The 18714-nt window shown below is 36.4% G+C and overlaps 1 protein-coding gene across 1 annotated transcript in view; it reads right to left on the bottom strand.

Annotated features, from left to right (window-relative positions):
* Nucleotides 1–18035, bottom strand: part of WWP1 (WW domain containing E3 ubiquitin protein ligase 1) — a 112299-nt gene extending 94264 nt beyond the window's left edge. Inside the window, exons 1-3 of the mRNA XM_044668297.1 lie at nt 17908–18035; nt 14279–14329; nt 4565–4655 (exon numbers count right to left, since the gene is read on the bottom strand). Coding sequence (XP_044524232.1) covers nt 4565–4634 — 70 coding nt within the window. The 5' untranslated portion in view covers nt 4635–4655; nt 14279–14329; nt 17908–18035. The remainder of the gene's footprint in view (nt 1–4564; nt 4656–14278; nt 14330–17907) is intronic.
* Nucleotides 18036–18714: the final 679 nt, after the last annotated feature.

Below are 18714 nucleotides of genomic sequence, written 5' to 3'. Positions count from 1 at the left end.
TCTATTGACTGTGCTACCTACCTGCCCTTCGAACAATATTCTCTTCAAGGGGCCAGGTAAGTGGTAGAGTGGATAGAACACCAGGTTTAGAGTCAAGAAGACATCTTCCTGAGATCAAATCTGGCCTTACCAGGTGTGTGACCCTGGGCAAGTCACTTAATCCTGTTTGCCTCAGTTTCTTCATTTATAAAATGATCTGGAAAAGGAAATGGTAAACCAGTCCAGTATCTTTGCCATGAAAACCCCACAAGGGGTCACAAAGAGTAGAACATGACTAAAACAAATGAACAACAACATAAATTCTATTCAAATTTTGGCCTTTATTCTTTTGCTATTGAGGTATTTCTATATTGTAAACTGCCACAAAGATACTGACATGCGGATAAAAATTTACACTCAGTCATGAAGTAATTGATGTTGCATCTACAGGGAAGATAATTATTTCTCAGCTCCCTTTTGACCATACTCTAAATCAGGGGTTGGCAACGTATGGCTCTCGAGCCATATCTGGCTCTTTTGAGGGTCAGATATGGCTCTTTCTGCAGGAGCCATAAAGTCCATTTTTTTTTCAGGCGCTGTTACAGGACCATGCAACTGTGAGCACTGTACGGCTCTCACGAAATTACATTTTAAAAAACGTGGCATTTATGGCTCTCACGGCCAAAAAGGTTGCAGACCCCTGCTCTAAATCCTGGTTCCCAAATAGTATAAGATCCAGTCAGAAACCACACACAAGATCAGAGGAAGAAATCTACTTGCCGTACCAAATCCTAAGACTACCTGCTCAGAGGCACAATGGTCATACACAATAATATCAGTGAAAGACATAAAGGAAAAAATGCTCCAAATTACTACTAAGCAATTAAAACACAATGATAGCTCATGGGTAAGACGAGCTAACATAATAAAAATGACAATTCTACCCAAATTAATTTACCTATTTAGCGCCATACCTATCAAGCTACCAAAAAACTTCTTTATTGAATTAGAAAAAACTATAACAAATTTCATTTGGAATAACAAAAGATCAAGAATATCAAGGGAAATAATGAAAAAAAAAATGTGAAGGAAGGGGGCCTAGCAGTACCAGATATTAAACTATACTATAAAGCAGCAGTCATCAAAACAATATGGTACTAGGGGGCAGCTGGGTAGCTCAGTGGAGTGAGAGTCAGGCCTAGAGACAGGAGGTCCTAGGTTCAAACCCGGCCTCAGCCACTTCCCAGCTGTGTGACCCTGGGCAAGTCACTTGACCCCCACTGCCCACCCTTACCAATCTTCCACCTATGAGACAATATACCGAAGTACAAGGGTTTAAAAAAAAACAACAATATGGTACTGGCTAAGAGATAGAAGGAAGGATCAGTGGAATAGACTTGGGGTAAATGACACCAGCAAGAAAGTGTATGATAAACCCAAAGAGCCCAACTTTTGGGACATGAATCCACTATTTGACAAAAACTGCTGGGAAATTTGGAAAACAATATGGGAGAGATTAGGTCTAGATCAACATCTCACACCCTACACCAAGATAAATTCAGAATGGGTGAACGACTTGAATATAGAGAGGGAAACTATAAATAAGTTAAGTGAACACAGAATAGTATACTTGTCAGAACTCTGGGAAAGGAAAGACTTTTTAAAACCAAGCAAGAGTTAGAGAAAATTACAAAATGTAAATTAAATGGTTTTGATTATATTAAACTAAAAAGCTTTTGTACAAACAAAAACAATGTAGTCAAAATCAGAAGGGAAACAACAAATTGGGAAAAAAATCTTTATAACGAAAAACTCTGACAGGGGTCTAATTACTCAAATATACAAGGAGTTAAAGCAATTGTATAAAAAATCAAGCCATTCCCCAATTGATAAATGGGCAAGAGATATGAACAGGCAATTTTCAGGTAAAGAAATCAAAAGTATCAATAAGTACATGAGAAAGTGTTCCAAATCTCTAATAATTAGAGAAATGCAAATCAAAACAACTCTGAGGTATCACCTCACACCTAGCAGACTGGCTAAAATAAAAGAAGGGGAGAGTAATGAATGTTGGAGGGGATGTGACAAATTTGGGACATTAATGCATTGCTGGTGGAGTTGTGAACTGATCCAGCCATTCTGGCTGGCAATTTGGAATCATGCTCAAAGGGCTATAAAAGAATGCCTGCCCTTTGATCCAGCCATACCATTGTTGGGTTTATATCCCAAAGAGATCATAGATAAACAGACTTGTACAAAAATATTTATAGCTGTGCTTTTTGTGGTGGCAACAAACTGGAAAAGGAGGGTATGTCCTTCAATTGGGGAATGGCTGAACAAACTGTGGTATATACGGGTGATGGAATACTATTGTGCTAAAAGAAATAATAAACTGGAGGAGTTCCAGGCGAACTGGAGAGACCTCCGGGAACAGATGCAGAGCGAAAGGAGCAGAGCCAGAAGAACATTGTACACAGACACTGATATACTGTGGTAAAATTGAATGTAATGGACTTCTGTACCAGCAGCAATGCAATGACACAAGACAGCTCTGAGGGATTTATGGTAAAGAACGCTACCTACATTCAGAGGAAGAACTGCAGGAGAGGAAACATATAAGAAAAGCAACTGCTTGAATGCATGGGTCGGGGTGGACATGATTGGGGATGTAGACTCGAAACTACCACACCAATGCAACCACCAACAATTTGGAAATAGGTCTTGATCAAGGACACATGACAAAACCAGTGGAAATGTGCATCGGCCATGGGTGGGGGGAGTGCGGGGGGTGAAGGGGAAAGTAGGAGCATGAATCATGTAACCATGTTAAAAATGATTATTAATGTTTAAATTTAAAAAAAAAGATACATCTAAAAAAACACAATGATAATAACTTTGTTAGGTGAGTGAATGTTGAGTGAGATTAATATACATATTTTAAAACTATACTTAATACAAGTTTATGGTTTCATACATAATTTTCTTAACTTTCCATTCATGCAGAACAGTAACGCATCTGTAACTTATAGTTTCCCTGGGGCACTACCTAGATGTTAAGTGACATGACATATTCATGGTCACACATGGTCAGAGATAGAACTTGAGGCTAAGTCTTTTTGACATTAAGACCAACCATCTATCCACTATACTACTATAGCATGCTATCTGTCAATTTGATCATAGGCTACATACCTGGGGCAGCTTGGTGACACACTAGATAGTGCGTCTGGCCTGGAGTCAGGAAGACCCAAGTTTGAATCTAGTCTCAGACCACTTACTAGTTGTATAACCCTGGGCAAGTCATTTAACTTTGCCTCAGTTTCTTCATCGGTAAAATGAGCTAAAGAAGGAAATGGCAAACTTCTTCAGTATCTTTGCCAAGAAAACCCCAAATGGGGTGAGGAAGAGTCACACTTCTGAACAACAAATACATTAATATATGCATCATGCCCAGAACAAGAGATCTGATAGCCTTTATTCTGTCTGCGACAAACTCTATCAAAGTACTGTTTCTCAAAGTATGATCTTTGAACTTTTTAGAGTTCCTGTCACTCTTTCAGGGAATATGCAAGGTCAAAAGTATTTTCTAAAAAATCATAAGACATTTTTTGCCTATTAAAAATACCAAATTACATATCTATCTGGGAAAGCAGATTTTCTTCATATACTTCAACCAAAACATATCACAACAGATTGAATGCAAAAACAGCTCTGAGAATCCAGCTGTCTTCAATTAAGCAAGACATTAAAAAGATTTGCAAAAATATGTAAAATAATGCCACTCTTGTCACTAAATTTTGGGGAGTTTTTGTTCTAGAAGAGTTGTTTTTTGTTTTTAAATATTTATGTTAACCATATAATATGGGTTATGGTTTTAAAATGAATAACTATTTCAAAATAGTTATCAGATTTAATTTCTAATAATGGCCAGCATCAATAACTATAATTCACAAACAAAATCTCTTTGGGGTCCTCAATAATTTTTGAGAGTGTAAAGGGATCCTAAGACAAAAAGTCAGAGAATGATAGCAATACCTACTATATACCAAGAGCTGTGCTAACTTTCTTATTACTGTGATGTCTTTTGACTCTCACATAAATTGTATTTAAATGAGGCAGAATTGCACAAAGTCATCACTTTCAATCTCTTACAACCACAAGTTGAGGTGAGAGGAGATGGCTCAGAATGCAGTGAATGTCCTTGGCCTCTTGTCTGCTTCAGCCATTTTCATGGCCATTGGAACAATTGTTCTCAGCTGCTCCTTCCACATACTCAAGGCAGGGTTTCATGCCCATCAGTTTCTCTTAGCATGGTTTGGCCTGCCTGCTGAGACAGTTTACCAGAGTGTGGCTGCTATGAATGCTACAGCTTCTTGGAGTCACAGGTGAGAACCAGGTGGTAGATGGACACCAAAGGAGGAAAATAGCCTAGAAATAAAATGGCTCAGGCAAGCCCTCACATCAGTTACCAGTTTTCCCTGAATATCCCATAGACTCTAAGGGTTATGTTATCAATCAAACAGAATCAAATTTAAACTGACAATTATAAATTCTAAACAAATAGTTATAAATATAGTTAACTTACCAGTCACCTGAAGCTGTGATCTTCTATTCTGGTTATTACTAGTATCAGACCGTGGTGAAGCTGTGGCCATTTCCTAGTATTCAGTTTTAGCCTATTTTTAAAAAGAGAATGTATTCACTTGTCACAAAATATATATTTGAGTAATATTTACTACAACATATTATTTGAACTCTTTTAAGCCAAACTAAGCTGAGACTATATATATAACTAAGAGGATAGGCTCCTTTTTTCATAAAATAAAATAAAAATTCAAATAAGATTATAGATTTAGAGCTAGAAGGGGCATATGAGTCCATCTAGTCCAATTTATTTTACATATAAGGAACTATGTTTCAAAGAGTTTATAAAATGGCTCACACAGATAAGTAGACGAGTCAATATTTTAACTGAGTTCCTCTAACTCCTGCCTGAAGAGCTAGCACTTTCCTCTATATTACACTGTCTCCATGTCTATATTCAATATATCGCCTAAAAAATGTTCTACGGTCATTAAAAAACTCCAGAAAATGTCTGACCATGAACTTAAGTGGAGTTGGTGGTGCATGTAAAATCGGTCACATTTTCTAAGAAAATATTTTCTATAGGAAAAGTATTTTATTAGAAAACATGGGAATCATGAGATTGTCATTCATTTTTCCTCTTTGCCAAATGACAAGAAATTGGAAACAAAAAGCTGTACTGATATATAAAAATCCATTTTTAACCGAAACTACAAGAATTTGGTAGAAATAAATTCATGACAAAATTAAAGATGAACAATACCTTTCAAAAGCACCATTTTTAAGACTGAAAATTATTGGTCTATGCATATCAATCAATGAATTATACAGCTTAAGGTCCTATAATGTGGCAAGCATTATGCTCAGTACTATGAATATTCATATAAAAATGATGAAATTCATACACTCAAGAAGAAGGTTTACATTCTCCTGAGAACGTACACATGCTCATAAATAAGCAAAAACTGTATAAAGTCATGCCTCAAACCACTCTGAAGCTTTGACTGGCTGTATATACATATGGAAGGGCCAAAAAAATGGTGTGAGTAGGCATAGGAGACAATGACTTTGCTCCTGAACTGTCTCTATTACTTTCTCCTTCAAGTCAAAGGGTTGCAAGGTTTGAGGTTTCAAAACTGGGGAAAACCCCAAATCCCAAAGTTGTTTGGTAGCTATTTAGAAAATAACCATTTTCTGGTCTGGTCTGTAGTTCATTTCTCAAAGATCAAAACTGAAGTAAGACCATATGAAGAAAACTTAAGAAATTCTGAGAGCATACTTATTCTGCAAATGGTTCTGTTCTACTAACCACAAAATAAAAAGGAACTTCTTTGGTTGGCTTCAAAGTCAGAATTGGGTTGCATTCAAATGGCACTAGTAGACCAGAATCTGTCCTTTATGTTTATCTTTTTTAACCTAGTCCCTGCCTGGCAGTGTTCTATAGAGAGAGAATACCATAAGGAAAGAACCTTGGAACCTCCACATTCAAGGCCAACATGGGCCTTGATCCCTTTGGACACACCCCTCCCCCCCACCACGCTATCAACAGCAAGGAACACACAACCCAAGTAACCAACATACCAGCTTGCAATAAAATTCAACCACACCCTTTGATTCCTCTCCCTCTTTCTAGTGCCAGAGATTTGGCTTCTATACTACAGAAATTTGCTGGGGCTTCAGTGGCTAACACCACAGCAAGATTCTGTGCTGTAAAAATTTCTGCAATAGAGCAAAGAAATATAGAGAAGAGGACAGGCATATGTCTGGCCTTTGTGTGGGGTGAAATTTCACTTTATTCCCCAGGATGCATTGATTTAGTATTAGTAATCATAGATTGGCAACTTCCTATAGAAAAATTAGTGAAGTTAGGTGCCCTCTACTAGGAGATAGCAATCTCTCCTTTTGAATTGTAGAAGAATCCCCCTCCTCAGACAGCTTTATATATACATATATGTACATATGTATACATCCATACATACATACACCCATATTAGTATAGACCTTTGACATACTTTTTCAAAAGTGGCTAAGAGAAATCCCCTCTTTCTTTTAGGAAGAAGTTCGAATGTTCTAATTTCTATGAGAGAAATCTCAAAACTTAGAAGTCATAACTTTGATTAAGAAATGTTATAGCGTGAATGTTGGTACCTGAGGAATATTATAACAAAATCTGATTCAACTGAAAAACTGCAAACCTAAAGAATATTCCCATATATTTGAAAATGTTGATAGAGGATAGGATAAGACAGTATTTCATGTTACACTCAGAAGTGTTGGGAAAGATTGAGGAGGATAGAAGGAAGATAGAACAAGATAGAGAAATATACAAAAGCGCTAAGAGAATAAAGGATGGGAAAGATTAAGGCGGAAGAAGGAAAGGACAAGATAAAGAAATGTTCAGATGATGGGAAAGAGGAGATAGCACTGTGTAACCCTATAAATTCTGAGTAAATGTGGGTATCTGTGCCCACTACTTCTGAGGATTTTCAGACTGTGGAGCGACTCCTCTCTCTCACCCTTAGGTATCCTCCCTTCCGCTGTGAGGATACTGTCTCTCCCCAGGCAGTGTTCCTTCACCCTTGGCCTCCCCCACAACTCCTCTGAATAAAGTCAGGTGAACTCTGTCAGCATCAAGTCTCCTGTCTGCTCATTAGAGTGATTCATGGAGGAATGAGCCCCCCCAGAATTCCACTCTACACAGGTGGGGGTGTGCCCTGGATTCTAGAACAATAGGAGTGCCTCAGTTTACCCATATGGGAAAATTGGAGTCCTTCTATATGCTTCTAAAAAACCCCACAAGCAAGAAGGCAGACAGGGAATGAGAGATGCCAGAGAAAAGACCAGAGCCAACACTTCTAATGTAGAGATCATTTATTTTGCGTGAGTATGAATAGCAACCCTTTGGAGGGAGGTGTCCTCTCTCTCTAAGCTTGTGTGTGAATGAATACAGCTTGAATAACTGACTGGCAGAGTCCAGGAGACTTTTTAAGACCAAGTGAAACAAACTGGGGAGTCCTTATTATCATAGTTCTGTAACTCTGTGAGGGAATAGCTGAGAATGGGATGAAGAGCTTGTGTATGTGTATGGAGCTTCAGAGAAAGAGACAAGTCAGTAGAAATGGAATTTCTAATTAGGGAAGTTTGAAGATGAAAGTGTAATGATATTGGTAGGTGGGACAAGGTCCTGAAAAGCTACATGGGATAAGGGAATAAATTGTGCTTCCAAAAGGGTGAGAGTTTATTTGCTCAAAGAGCAAAATAGAGGTAGATAGGGAGCCAGCAACTGAAAAGTAAAAACCCTTTTAGTTTTTGAAGCAACAAGAGAAAAATGACAAGAGATAGGACAGTCTTAAGCAGGCCACCAAGTTAAGGTATGCCTGAAAAGAAAGCAAGATTAAAAATTTCAAGACAGAAAAATGGGGCAAAAAAGCATCACCCCAGAGGAAAAAGAAGTCCAAAATAGAGGATATAGATCCATATAAGAGAGAACTGAACACAATTCCTAGGGATAATCCTTTAAGGGCTCAATTGAATGCTTAGAAAAATTCCCCTCTATATGAACACTTTGACCCAGGCACATTCATTGAGTATTGCTGTTTTCAGTGGGCAGGTCTGGAGACTGACATACAGACCCACACCCTGTGGGCAAACAAGAACCTAAATAAGGCTGTTAACAGGAGAAAATTTACAAATGATAGAGAGATAGCATATACTGCATTTTGTCAGCCAGAGTTCTATCCTGGTGATGAGAGAAAAGGCAGAAGGGGACAGAGCATTGGCTGTAACAGTTACTGTAGCAGAGAAGGAAAAAGAATCACAGGAAGAGACAAAGACTTGGGACCCATCTAATCTAATGATTAGAGTCTCTCCCTCCCCTGTATCTGTATTATTCCTCCTGTTCCCCAAATGCCACCTGCTCTTCCTGTGTCTCCTGTGCCAGCATCAGCACCTCAAATAGAACCTGAGCCAGTATTAGTGCCTCCTGTGGCACCAATAGTTCCATCGACTCCCCCATTGCCAAAACCAAGAGCAGAAGCAAAGGCAACAACTACTCCTCTACCAGACCTCTCTGAACAGGTAAATAGAGAAGTTAAGAGATTACTAGAGGACCAGATGAATTTCCCTTTTAGAGGACATGTTAAACAGTATCCACCCAGAGAAGTGACAGTAGGACAGGGGCTAGGATATATTAGCACCCCTCTCAGTGCCTCTGAGGTTCAGAACTTTAAAAAGGACATGCGATTTCTGTTAGAAGATCCTGTGGGTGTTGCTAATCAAGTTAGGATCAATTTTTAGATCCAAATTTATATTCATGGCCAGAGACAATGGCAGTTATGAAGCAATTATTTACTAAGGAAGAAAGTGGTCAGATTAGAAAAGCAGCAATAAGAGAATGGGACAGTGGACACCTAGAGGAGGAAGGAGGTCCCAATGGGGAGGCCAAATAGCCTATAAGAGACCCTGGCTGGAATAATAATGGGCCTACTCACCAAACAAATATGAGAGATCTTAGAAAGATGATCATCCAAGGGATAAGGAAAGCAGTACCTCAGAGTCAAAATATGAACAAAGTTTATGTAATCAAACAGAGAAAGGATGAAATTCTGACTGAGTTTATACACAGATTAAGAGAGGCATTTAGCAAGTATTCTGTAGTAGATGACTGAGCCTGATGGACAAACCCTATTAAAGAGCTATTTTGTCACAAATTCATGGCCAGACATATGGGAAAAAACTAAGATAGACGAATGGATAATAAAACCCTTGACGAATTACTCCAGCAAGCCCAGGAGGAATATATTTCAGGAGAGAAGAGGAAGATGGAAACAGCTGAGTAAATCTGAGCATCTGTGCCCACTACCTCTGAAGACTCTCAGGCTGTGGAGCCACTCTCTCTCTCTCACCCTTGCCTCCCCACCCAGGATACTGCCTCTCCCCAGGCAGTGTACCCTCACCCTTGCCCACACCCCCAACCCCACACCTCATGCCTCCGAATAAAGCCATGTGAACTCAGCCAGCATCAAGCTCCTGTTTGCTCATTAGAGTGAATCATGGGGGAATGAGTGCCCCCAGAATTCCACTCCACACACCTTAATATAGAACTCAATCCCATCTCAACCCCCAAAGCTCCAGAGATGCAAAATCCAAATGACGGAAATCATCCCAACCTATAGAGGGCACGAATGTGACAGTAGTATGAAGTCCCTGACTAGGGAAATTAGAAAGAATGGGCCTGCAAATTTTGTAGGGGATGGCTGAAGGAAAGAGGCAAGCATCACTTAAGGCTAGTTCTGTTCCTGCAAAAGTTGCTTAAGGCATAGACTAGTGTACCATAAATTGCTCAACATGAGAAGAGACTGTGACTTTTTAAGATCTAGCCCCCAGGGAAATGATCATAAGGGGGAGGAGAGACAGAAAGTAATAGAGTAATAAATATAAGGAAAAAAAGAGTGAAATGATCTCAGATTTCAAGAAGAAAACTTAAAATTAAAAATAAGCAGATAAATTAACAGGGAAAATATCAATGGTAGTAGAAAATGTGTCCTCTAGATGTAGTAAACAAGTTGAGACATATATGAAAAAATGCTACAAAACAAAGGAAAATGATCCAACATTTGATGAGACAGAGGACCATGAATTCCCTATTAAATTCAAGGGGAATATGGAAGCACACCTTGTTTCAGTGGTTTAAAAAAGAAGTGAGAATTTTTTTTTTTTAAAAAGTGAAAATTTTAAGATGAAGATTTATGGCCTGCACAATAAAAATAATTGATGCAATTGAAAAACTGTTATATGTAATGACAAGTTTCATCAGAGACACAAAAGAGAGAACAGTTTGAGAATGCAAGTATACAGAAGTGAAGGATGATTTAGAAGAAGAGAACCAAAAAAACAGTAAAATTAAAAAAAATGTAATCTCTATCCAAGCAAAGACTAAGGATCCAGAAGTCAGGACAAACAGAAACAATTGAAAGATTAAAGGTCTCCCAAAAGAAAATGACAATTCAAAAAACTAGAACATTATAATGCAAGAAATAATATAAGAAAATTGTCCAGAAACTTTAAACATAGAAAACAAAATATGAAAAGAAAGAATCATAGGTTACCTTCACCTCCAGAAAAATGCTCAAGGCTACAAACTCTAAGACACACAGTGGTTAAATTTAACAATTCAATTCAGAAACAACAAATTCTAGAAGTAACCAGGAGAAATCTTCAAATACAAAGGAAAGGTAATGTGAATAACCCAAGACTAGTTTGGACTCATTAGAAAACACAAGAGGAAATGAAATAATGTGATCCAAAGAAAAATGGTGCCCAAGGTTACCTAGCCTGCAAAAACTAAGCTTGACTATAAATGAAAAAAGATAGTCATTCAATATAGAAACATTATTTTAAAAGATTCTTTAAAAAAAAACCTGAAGAAATAACTTAGTCCTTGAATACCACAGAAAACAGAAATGCAGGAGGGGTGAAAATATGCAGCATCCACTGTATGCTATCCAAGGATAGAGAGAAAAGTGACAACAGGGAGACTTGCAAGAGTTTGCTTTCCAAATGTACAGGAGGAGATCTTGGTAAAGACTGAAATTATATGGAGTCAGAATAGGTGAGGACGGACTTGGAGAATTATGGATAGAACTTTCTAATATTTCACCTACAGGTAAATCAATTTTTTAAAATTTAGACTACATTACAAAATAGGGCAGTGAGGTGGCATAGTGGGTAGAGAACTGGGTTAGAAACAGGAAGACATCATCCTGAGTACAAATCTGGACTTAGACACTTAGTAGCTGTGTGACCCTGAGCAAGTCACTTAATCCTGTTTGCCTTAGTTCCTCATCTGTAAAATGAGCTAGAGAAGAAAATGACAAATTATGCCAGTATCTTTGCCTTGAAACTCCCCAAATGGTGCCACAAATAGATACAATTGAAATGACTGAATGACAACAACATTAAAAAATAGGATGATGAATGAGAGAGAAAGGGAAGCAAGAAGATAAAAGAGACTGTGTGATATGCCTAGGTCAAACTGAGGCCCAGCAATGAGGCAACTATGATTCCTATGGTCTCTCATGAAAGAAGAGGCTCTAGGGGATTGGGTGAAGAAGAAGAAAGAACTTAAAATAAGGCAGGGTAAAGAGTCTTGTTTGGGTGGTGGTAGGGAAATGCACAGATAAATGCTCCCTTAGGTAAAAAGTAAACTTCTGTTAAGGAAGATGGGGACCTTCATGCTGATTGTGGTTTGGGAAATTTAAAAGCACTTGTTCATTATTTGGGGGGAAGGGGGCAGAGAGATTCCTGCCGGAACAGAGAGCATAGACCTGATATGCTGGTGATGGAATACTACTGTGCTCAAAGGAATAATAAACTAGAGAAATTCCATGTGAACTGGAAAGACCTCCAGGAATTGATGCAGATTGAAAGGAGCAGAGCCAGAAGAACATTGTACACAGAGATGGATACACTGTGGTAAAATAGAATGTAATGGACTTCTGTACTAGCAGCAATGCAATGACCCAGGACAATTCTGAGGGATTTATGGAAAAGAACACTACCACATTCAGAGGAAAAACTGCAGGAGTGGAAACACAGAAGAAAAGCAACTGCTTGAACACAAGGGTTGAGGTGGACATGATTGGGGATGTAGACTCAAAAGGACCACACCAATTCAACTATCAGTAATATGTAAATAAATCTTGATTGATGACACATGTTGAAGTCAGTGGAAATGCACGTTGGCTATGGGGGGGTAGATGAAGGAGGGGTGAAAGGAAAAGTAAAAATATGAGTCATGTAACCATGGAAAATTTTTCTAAAAAAATAAAATATTTAAATCTTAAAAAAAAAAAAAATTAAGAGCATAGACCTGGAAGGAGATTCTGAGGCAGATGGTGAAAGAATGTAACCAGAAAGAGGATGGAGATCATAGTCAACAGTATAATCAGGGACCTAGAGGATATGTCACCTGCAAGAACTGGCACTGTTCTGGGGTTGAGGCAAAATGGAAAATGGGAATCTAAGGGGAAACTTCTACAAGGCAGTGGTAGACACTGCCAAGAAGGGATGAAAACCTCCAAAGTTTTGATTTCATGAAGAATACAAAAAATAGAAAGGAACCAGTTAATAATAGGTAATAAATCAGACAATAAAGGTCTAGAATAGACATCAGAGATGGATAATAAAAAAGTAAGAAAAATCTGCTCTGAAAAGAGATTTGTTGTTGTTCAGTCCAACTCTGTTTTGACCATATTTAGGATTTTGCCATTTCTTTCTCTAGCTCATTTTATAAATGAGGAAACTCAGGCAAAGTTAAATAATTTGCCCAGGGAGGCAGTAAGTGTCTAAGGCTAAATTTGAAATCAGGAAGTCTTCCTTGACTCCTGACCTGGCACTCTATGCACTGTGCCACCAAACTACCCATAGGAAAAGGAATGCAAAATATGAAATTTAAAAAATTAACAGGCAGAACGAATTAAAGGGGAGGAGAGGAAGGTAGAATTCACTTGACTATAAGGGTAAAAAAAGGAGAACAATGAATAACTAGATAAAAACAGTAAGAAAAAGTCATTAATGAACAAAATTCCAAGAAGAAAAGGAGAATGAAGGGAAGGAGTGAGAAAAGAGTGTGTGTAAAGAAAGGCACCTTTAAAAAGATTAAGTAACTGAAGACACATGGTATTGTAGTTACAAGAGAAGGGAAATAATTTGAAAAGAAAAACCAATATTAGAGACAAATAAAGGAAAACAGAAGCAGAACTCTCATAAACAATGAGATATAAATGAATTAATCATATAAAAAAGAAAGACTGACAGAGTGGTTAAAAAAACAAAACCCTACCATCTGTTGCTTAGAAGAAGCACACTTAAAAGACACAGACATACACAAAATAAAACTGAGGGGATGGGGAAATTATTTACCATGTGAAGCAGATCCAAAAAAGTAAGAGTTACAATCTTGTCATTTGAAAAAGTAAAAACAAAGAAAGAAATAAGTAAGGCAACTTAGTCAAAAGAATCAAACAATAAACCAATGCCAGTAATAAAACATACATTTCAAAAGTCTTACTATCCCAATTCATAAAGGAAACATTAACTGAAATACAAAGACAGAGGCAGAAAATAGTGACATGAGACTTCAATATCCTCTTTCAGATGAGTGGCACAGTGGACAGAGTACCAAGATTGAAGTCAGGAACTCATTTTCCTAACTTCAAATCTGGCTTCAGACTCTTACTAGCTGTGTGACTCTGGTTGAGTCACTTAACCCTGTTTGCTTCAGTTTTCTTATCTCTAAAAACAGCTGGAGAAAGAAATGGTAAGCCAGTCACAAAGTGGGTCACAAAAAGTTAAATAACTGAAATGACTGAACAACAATGAGCAACCACAGAAAGATAAACAAATGGAAAACTATAGAATTAAACAAATTGCAGGAGAAATTAAAAAGACTAGTGGAATTTTCTAAATAGAACAACAAAAGAATATACATTTTTATCAGCACCACATGGAACTTTAATAAAAACTTTCTACATGTTAATACATCCTTTACAAACCATAACACAACAAAAAGTAATTGGTTTAGAGGTTACAAAAATAAACAAAAAAATACAGACCAAATAGAGACTTAATGGTAACATCCTAAATAATGAGGAGAAAGAACAAATCACAGAAACAATTATTATTTGGGGAAAGAAATTATAATGAAACAACATACCAAAATTTCTGAGATGCAGCTAAAGCAGTCCTCAGGGGAGAAATCATATCCCTACAAACATACATTAACAAAATAGAAAAAGAGGATTAATGAACACAAAATTGGAGGTGTTAAAAATTAGAGATTAGAAAAAAAATCAAAATTACAAAACTAAAAGCTGGTTCTCTGGAAGGACTAATAACATTGATAACCTTTAGCTAATATAATTACATTGAAGAAAGAAAATAAGATCATTAAAGTAACAAATGAGCTAAGTGAGATCACAACAAAACCAAAAGAAATATTATGTACAGTTATATGCTAACAAAAATGAGAGAACATATAAAAAAAGATTCATCTTCAAAAACATAAATTATCTAAACTATCAGAACAAATGGAAATCTTAAATAATCTAGTCTCAGAAAAGGATGTAGAATTAGGTGTAAAGAAATAAAAACAAACAAACAAACAAACAAAAAACTACCTCCTGGTCCTACTGTATTAAAAGGAAAATCATATCAAAATTGTAAAGAACCATTAGTATCCTTAATTCATAATTATTCTCAGAAATTGAGAAAACAAGCACCATACCAGAATCTTTTTATTCAATAAATATAGCCCTAATACTTAAACCAGGGAAGACTAAATTAAAAAAAAGAAAACTTATCAATAATGAATACTGACTCAAAAATATTTTTAAACAAAATCCCACCAAGCAGACTAAAGCAATTTATCTAAAAAATATTTCATTATGAACAAGTTTGATTTATTCCAGGGAAGCAAGGATGGTTCAACATTAGGAAATCAACATAATTAATCATAAAAAACAAAACATCCCAAACTATGATTATCAATAGATGCCGAAAAAGCCTTTCAAAGTACATTTATTTATGCTAAAAAAATAAGTACAAAGCCTCAATATTGTACAGAAGTAATCTTTTTTTAAATGTTCTGAAAAGCATTTATCTAAAACCAAAAGCATCAAAAGCAATAAGAATACACTGGAACCTTTTCCAATACACACAGAATGAAGCAATGACGCCTACTCATGCAGCTATTATTTTATAGGTTTGGAAATGTTTGCAATAAGATAAGAGACAGAAATTAAAGGCATAAAGGTAGGTAAAGAGGAGGGAGAAAAAATTATTTCTGTTGATAGCATGGATGGTTTACTTAGAAAATTCTAGTGAATCAGCAAAGATACTAAGACAATGAATACCATCAGCATAATTGCAGATTACAAAATAAATATTCACAAATCAACAGCATTTCTGTATAATAACAAACAAGAAGTAATCAGAAAGGGAAATCCTATTGCAAATAACTACAAAATACATAAAGTATCTGGAGATCAACATACTAAAGGACACAAAAAAAATCTGTATAGATTCAATCACAAACTTCTCCTTTCAGAAATAATCAACTTAAATAGCAGAAGGAATATTTGTTGCCACTATGATGAAAATGACTATCAAAGCTTATTTACTGTTTTAATGTTATACCAATTACAAAGAAGATGTTTTTTAATTTGATAAAAATAAAATTCATTCAGTAAAAAACAAGAGCTAGAATATTGAAGGATATAAAGCGGGAATAGTATTTCTAGCCCTCAAACTATAATATAAAGCAGAAATCATCTGATTTTAGTTTAAAAAATAGACAAGGATCAATGGAACACATTAGAAGGGAAAAAAAATCAAACAACAGAAATCACTAAGCAATTTTAAGTGGCAAATATAAATTATTTAGGAAAGAACTCCTTATTCAATAAAAATGTTGGGGAAATGGAAAGCAAACTAGCAGAAGTAGGCCTAGGGGCCATCTTACACCATATTCCACAATATATTCTAAATTGCTATATAACCTTAATGTTAAAGAACATACTAGTAAAAAAATAGAAGAGAAGCAGATAATATAATCTTTTCTCTCACAGCTACAAGAGATGCGAAGTATCTGTTCTAAGGCAGAATAGAAGAAGGACTAGGAAAGTGAGGTTAAGTGATTTGTGCAGGGTCACACAATAAGGAAGTGTCTGGGGCCAAATCTGAACCCATGAACTTCCATCTTCAGGCCTGGCTCTCTATCCACTGAACCACCTACCTACCCCAGGAGACGTATTTTTCTTCTTCTTTAAAAAAAAAAAAATATATATATATATATATTTTAAACTTTACTTTCCGTCTTAGAATCAATACTGTGTATTGGTTCTAAGGCAGAAGAGTGGTAAGGGCTAGGCCAATGATGGGCAAACTTTTTAAAGAGGGGGCCAAAGGAAAGGAAATGCTCAGTCTGTTTCTAAGGCAACTCTTTTGAAGTTTCATTGTATTGTATCCTACTCATTGTATTCGTCATATTAGGAATAATCTCAAGCAGCCAGATAGAACATTTCAGGGGACCACATCTGGCCCGCAGGCCTAGTTTGTCGATCACTGGGTTAGGCAATGGGGGTTAAATGACTTGCCCAGGGTCACACAGCTAGGCCACATTTGAACCCAGGACCTCCTGTTTCTGGGCTTGGCTCTCAATCCACTGAGCCACCCAGCTGCCCCCTTCAGGAGAAGTATTCTTAACTAAACAGGAGACTGAGGCATTATAAAAGATAAAATAGTTAACCTTGATTATCCCCAAACTGAAAAACTTTTGCACAAAATCAATACACCTAGGATCAGAAGGGGAAGGAGTTTAATGTAAAAGAAAATTTTAAATCAAATTTCTCTAATAATAATTTGGTATTCAAGTTACATAAACAGTAAATATATATATGACTAATTCTCCAGGAGATAAGTATTTGAATGATAAGAATTATGAAAAGAATATCAATATATTCACAGCCACATTAAAGAATTTTCCAAAACATTAATAAAAAGAGAAGCAGACACTAAAACAACGTGAAATTTTCCTGAATATTGGAAAACATGACCAAAAAATAGCCAACAGTCAGTGTTGTAAAGGTTTGGGAATATTAAGCACAATGATACACTGGTGGAGCTGTGATATGGTATAAGCATATTGGAAAACAATTTAGAATTATGTAAATAAAGGGACTAACTTTTCAATATCCCTAGAACAATAGAGTTCACTATCACAAGTAAGCCATTAATAAAAATAAAGTTCTTGTATTCATCAAAATATTTATAGCAGGGGGCAGCTGGGTAGCTCAGTGGATTGAGAGCCAGGCCTAGAGACGGAAGGTTCTATGTTCAAATATGTCCTTCAAACACTTCCCAGGTGTGTGACCCTGGGCAAGTCACTTGACCCCCATTGCCTACCCTTACCACTCTTCTGCCTTGGAGCCAATACACAGTACTGACTCCAAGATGGAAGGTAAGGGTTTAAAAAAAATTTTTTTATAGCAGCACTTTTTGTTATAAAGAATTTTTAAAGAAGCAGATAATCATTGATTGGGGAATGGCTAAACAAATTATAGTACGTGAATATAATGGAATATTATTGTTATGTAAGAAGTAATGTATGTGAACACAAGGAAGCATGGGAAGATCTATTGATGAAGAGTGAAGCAACTGGACTAATACAACATACATAATTATAACAATGTAAATGGAAATCACACAGAAACAAATATTTTTTAAAGTAAAAAATTATAAATATCAGCATGACTTGATACAAGAGATAAATGGAAAGACACTCACAATCCACTCCTGCATGGAATTGGGAGGATCATAGGTGTTTAAACATTGCACATGCTTTCAGATTTTTCAATGCATTCATTAGTTGTGCTGATTTTTTTCCTCTTCTTCTTCTTATTTAAAAAAAAACACTTTCCTTGATACTAGTGGATAATTATAATAAAAAACAGAAAAGTATCAATAAAAACTTGATTATTTTATTTTTTAAAATTTATATATAAACAATTTTTGATGATTATTTTCTGACATTTTAAAATTCAAGTTCATTCTCTCCCATCCTCTCTTCCTACTCCCCAAGGTGGCAGTTTGATAAAGGTTATATATAGGTGTTTTCATTCAATACATCAATAAAAACTTATTTTTAAAAAGAAGTCTGGCATCTGGATCTGAACTCCTCCCCAAAAAAGAGTAGGTCCTAGAGCTAAGACTCCTACTACTTTGTCATAGAAATAGACTGAATTTAGACAATCATTCATACTATGTGGTAAGGGAATCTATTTAAAAACTTTTGGCCATATTTCCATTTGGAATATCTATGTCTATACATGGGACAGAGCTAATGGGCAAATTAGATACAGTTCTGATCCTAGGCACAAGAAGAAAAGTTCAAATCCAGCCTCATACACTTTGTAATTCTGTAATGTAGCTTTGTAATTCTGGGCATGTTACTCAACCCGTCTGCTTAAAAAGTCGCTCCTGTATTACTGTCTTTTCTGGGCAGAGGGGTCTGAGTAGCTCAATGAAACTAAGAGCTATCCCCTGCAGGTTACCCAAGATGGGCAGGTCATAGTGCAGAGTGCTGACAAAAAA

Source organism: Gracilinanus agilis, chromosome 1 (genome assembly GCF_016433145.1).
Source record: "Gracilinanus agilis isolate LMUSP501 chromosome 1, AgileGrace, whole genome shotgun sequence".
In the NCBI taxonomy this organism is placed as follows: Eukaryota; Metazoa; Chordata; class Mammalia; order Didelphimorphia; family Didelphidae; genus Gracilinanus; species Gracilinanus agilis.
The sequence above is the reverse complement of the archived record's forward strand: the minus strand, read 5'-3'. Positions and strand labels throughout refer to the sequence as shown.